Raw genomic sequence first — 2,939 nt, 5'->3', positions numbered from 1 at the left:
CTCTGTAAGTTTTTCAAATAAAAGCTATTTTTTTATCACTTCTAGTCAAATCAATATTTGGAAGCAAAACTAATTTTACCTAACAACAACAAAATATTTTTATCTTTACCAAAATTACATTTGATGCATTATTGGATGAGCATTTGCAAAATTGATTATAATTTTTGTTAAAAAAATATTAAAATTAAAATTGATTTTGAAGTCTAGTGATTTATGTTTGAATATCTTTTTATTTAAAAACAAATTAACAATAAAACTATGTAAAAAAATTATGTAACACAAATTACTTAAAAAGATTTTCAACTTAAAATCAATTTCAAACTCAACTAATTCTTCATAATGAGGCTAACACATGAACATTAAATCACTAATATTTTAACTTGATTTTTGGATTACTACATGAAACAACACGCACTACATTTCCCAAACATTTCGTACCGGGCATTTCAGAATTAATGATCTACCCTGTAGGATTGAATTGGGAGCCATAAACAGATTCAGGAATATGAGGTCCAACAGCCCTCAACTCACTATCACTCATATTTTCGAACTTTTAATTTTCGAATACACTGCTATATGCTACATCGGCTATTGTACATTAATCAAGATTCAAGAATACACAGCCCAAAAAATGTAGAAACAAAGGAACGTGTCATTCACTAAAGAAAACATTTTACAATGAACAGAGACAAAACAAAGCAACCATTCAGCTATTGCCAAACTAAGAAAGATATAGATCAGAAGAGAAAAAAATTGAGCAAACAAACATACATGTTTCCTCCTTGCTCATCTTGGGTTGCTTACGTAATTCTAAACCCCTATATATTTCAGAACCTGACTGCTTCTTACTTCACTGTTAAGGTTGAAGCTGAAGCAGCATTAATCAAAGAAGAAGATGGAGGAAGGCAATGTCTTTGGCTACTACTACTCTTAATTGTTGAACGTCGAGACGATGAAGGATTGGAGGAACCTTCGTACCTACAGGAATGGCTTCTAATTTTCCTCTTTTCACCTTCTTGAACCCTGTCTGATGCAACTTGTGAAACCTTTGTGTCATTTAGGCCAGGGGGGAGAACACAGTTGCACAGAAGACCTTCATGTAAAGGTGCACAACTTTGAGTTAGGAGGAATATTTACCAGTTAACTTGGACAGGGAGGGTACAAAAATTTTGTTTGCAAGGTGCACCATAGGAACATCAGTTCACATAACAGGTACATATTAGATGGAGAAATAAAATTGTTGCAAAATCAAAATTTAAATGTATATTAGTAGATTAGTAGATGCTCTTTAGAGCAATCCTCTTGTCACTTAGTGCAAGGGGTATATAGTGCTGCAAGAAGCATGCTTCTTTATGGACAATGAATTTATGGCTACAAAACATCAATTAAAAAAGAATGACAAAATTTAAATGTTATTCCTCAGGTACTCTTGGTGTATTTTTCAATTAGAATTGAAGATTCACTTTAATAATAATCCATGTTGACATTAATGCAAATGTTCACTACACAAATCAGTAATGTAAAACTCTAATTTTGATTAAAGAACAACATTAAAACAAAAACATAAGAAACTACATCTAATATTTGTCCAAACAAAACTTAGATGCAATTCTATACGTGCTTTGGATATTGTTCTTGGTCAGAATTAGAGTTTTATCTCGATAATCTATTTTGATCTCTAATGAAAACTTCTATTACACAAATCACCAAGGTGAAACTCCACCTTTAATTAGAAAACAACACTAAAAGCACATAAGGAACTGCATCAGAAGTTTTGTCCTTCAAAAAAATATTATTACAAGCTTTATTTATTATATCCAACAAAGTCAAAAAAAGAGAGAGAAAAAAAACATGTGAAGTCTAATTAAATAGAATCTAGCAAGCAACAGATAATTCCAAACACAAAATTCAACAAAATGATAACTATTGGAGTTTCCAGTGGTGACAGGCGAAAAAGAAGTTAATTAGTGACGAGAATACTACGATCCATCTATTCCTTACCAAGTCGAGCAAGCCGGTTGACCCAACGAGGGATTGACTTTCCGGTCAATTTGAGACAAACATCGTTACAGAAATGGTTGCAATTCTTGGAAATGAGATGGTAGGTATTGCCAGAATAATCTTGAGCTAGCTTCTCCATGAATGCTCGAACATCCTTGGCACCCAGATCTGTTGTTCCGATGAAAATTGACTTTCTGAAGGTGAACCCAGGGCAGTGTTTCGGTTGAACTTGGAAAATCCCCGTTGTGTCGTGCTCGTTCGCACCAAATCCATATTCCAGCCCATGAACTAAAGAAGAAAAGAAAATTTTAATTTTAATAATTATCAACAGGCAAAGGAAATAAGAGATATAAGGAAAGATGAAGATTTAGCGATGTTAAATACCTTGAACCCCAGAATGGTAGAGTCCAAGGCCAAACCAATAGGCGTAGCCATTAATTGGGGTGAGATCATAGACGTTGAGGTGAACGGGAACGGTGCCAAGCTTGTTCTTGCGCAGCATTGTGGTGAGGAGAGTGAAGATTGAGAGAGCCAGAGCTTTGATATATATAAAAATAAAAAGAGTGGTCCTTTTTAGTTTGGAAGAAGAAGAATATGCATGGCCCAAAGTTCTTTTGCTTCACCCACCTTTCACTTTTTTTTTTTTTTTTATGATTCTCCTCCTCTTCTTGCATGTCTCTCGCCTCTCTCTCTCTCTCTCATTTTTATTCATAACATAAAAACATGTCTAATATTTTCTTTAAAAAAAACATCCGCCGTATTTTCTTTTTTACATTTTGTTGGTATATTTATTAAGATAATTATTAGAAAAATTAATAAATCAATTGTTTATGATAGTTTGAGATTGAATGATGATTTATTTTTTCATACCGTAAGTACATATTCTACATTTATATAATAATAAAAAAAAAGATCAACTCTAAAATTTCATAGATTTA

General features: G+C 32.7%; 1 protein-coding gene across 1 annotated transcript; it reads right to left on the bottom strand.

The window, feature by feature from the left end:
• Nucleotides 1–353: 353 nt before the first annotated feature.
• On the bottom strand, nucleotides 354–2,711 carry LOC100820198 (deSI-like protein At4g17486). Its single transcript, XM_003523628.5, has 3 exons — nucleotides 2,386–2,711; nucleotides 2,002–2,289; nucleotides 354–1,093 (listed from the first exon to the last, which is right to left on the bottom strand). The coding sequence occupies exons 1-3, from the start codon at nucleotides 2,501–2,503 to the stop codon at nucleotides 846–848; spliced, it is 654 nt and encodes a 217-aa protein (XP_003523676.1). The 5' UTR covers nucleotides 2,504–2,711; the 3' UTR covers nucleotides 354–845.
• Between the last annotated feature and the right edge of the window lie 228 nt (nucleotides 2,712–2,939).

This window comes from Glycine max, chromosome 4 (genome assembly GCF_000004515.6).
Source record: "Glycine max cultivar Williams 82 chromosome 4, Glycine_max_v4.0, whole genome shotgun sequence".
NCBI classification, from domain to species: Eukaryota; Viridiplantae; Streptophyta; class Magnoliopsida; order Fabales; family Fabaceae; genus Glycine; species Glycine max.
The sequence above is the reverse complement of the archived record's forward strand: the minus strand, read 5'-3'. Positions and strand labels throughout refer to the sequence as shown.

Bases quoted from the DNA above. Each gene is read 5' to 3' on its own strand.
- LOC100820198 (XM_003523628.5), bottom strand. From the start codon at position 2,503: ATGCTGCGCAAGAACAAGCTTGGCACCGTTCCCGTTCACCTCAACGTC. The intron at 2,290-2,385 runs GTATTTAACATC...TTTCTTCTTTAG, and splicing joins CTACCATTCTGGGGTTCAAG to TTCATGGGCTGGAATATGGA. The intron at 1,094-2,001 runs GTAAGGAATAGA...CTTTACATGAAG, and splicing joins CAACCGGCTTGCTCGACTTG to GTCTTCTGTGCAACTGTGTT.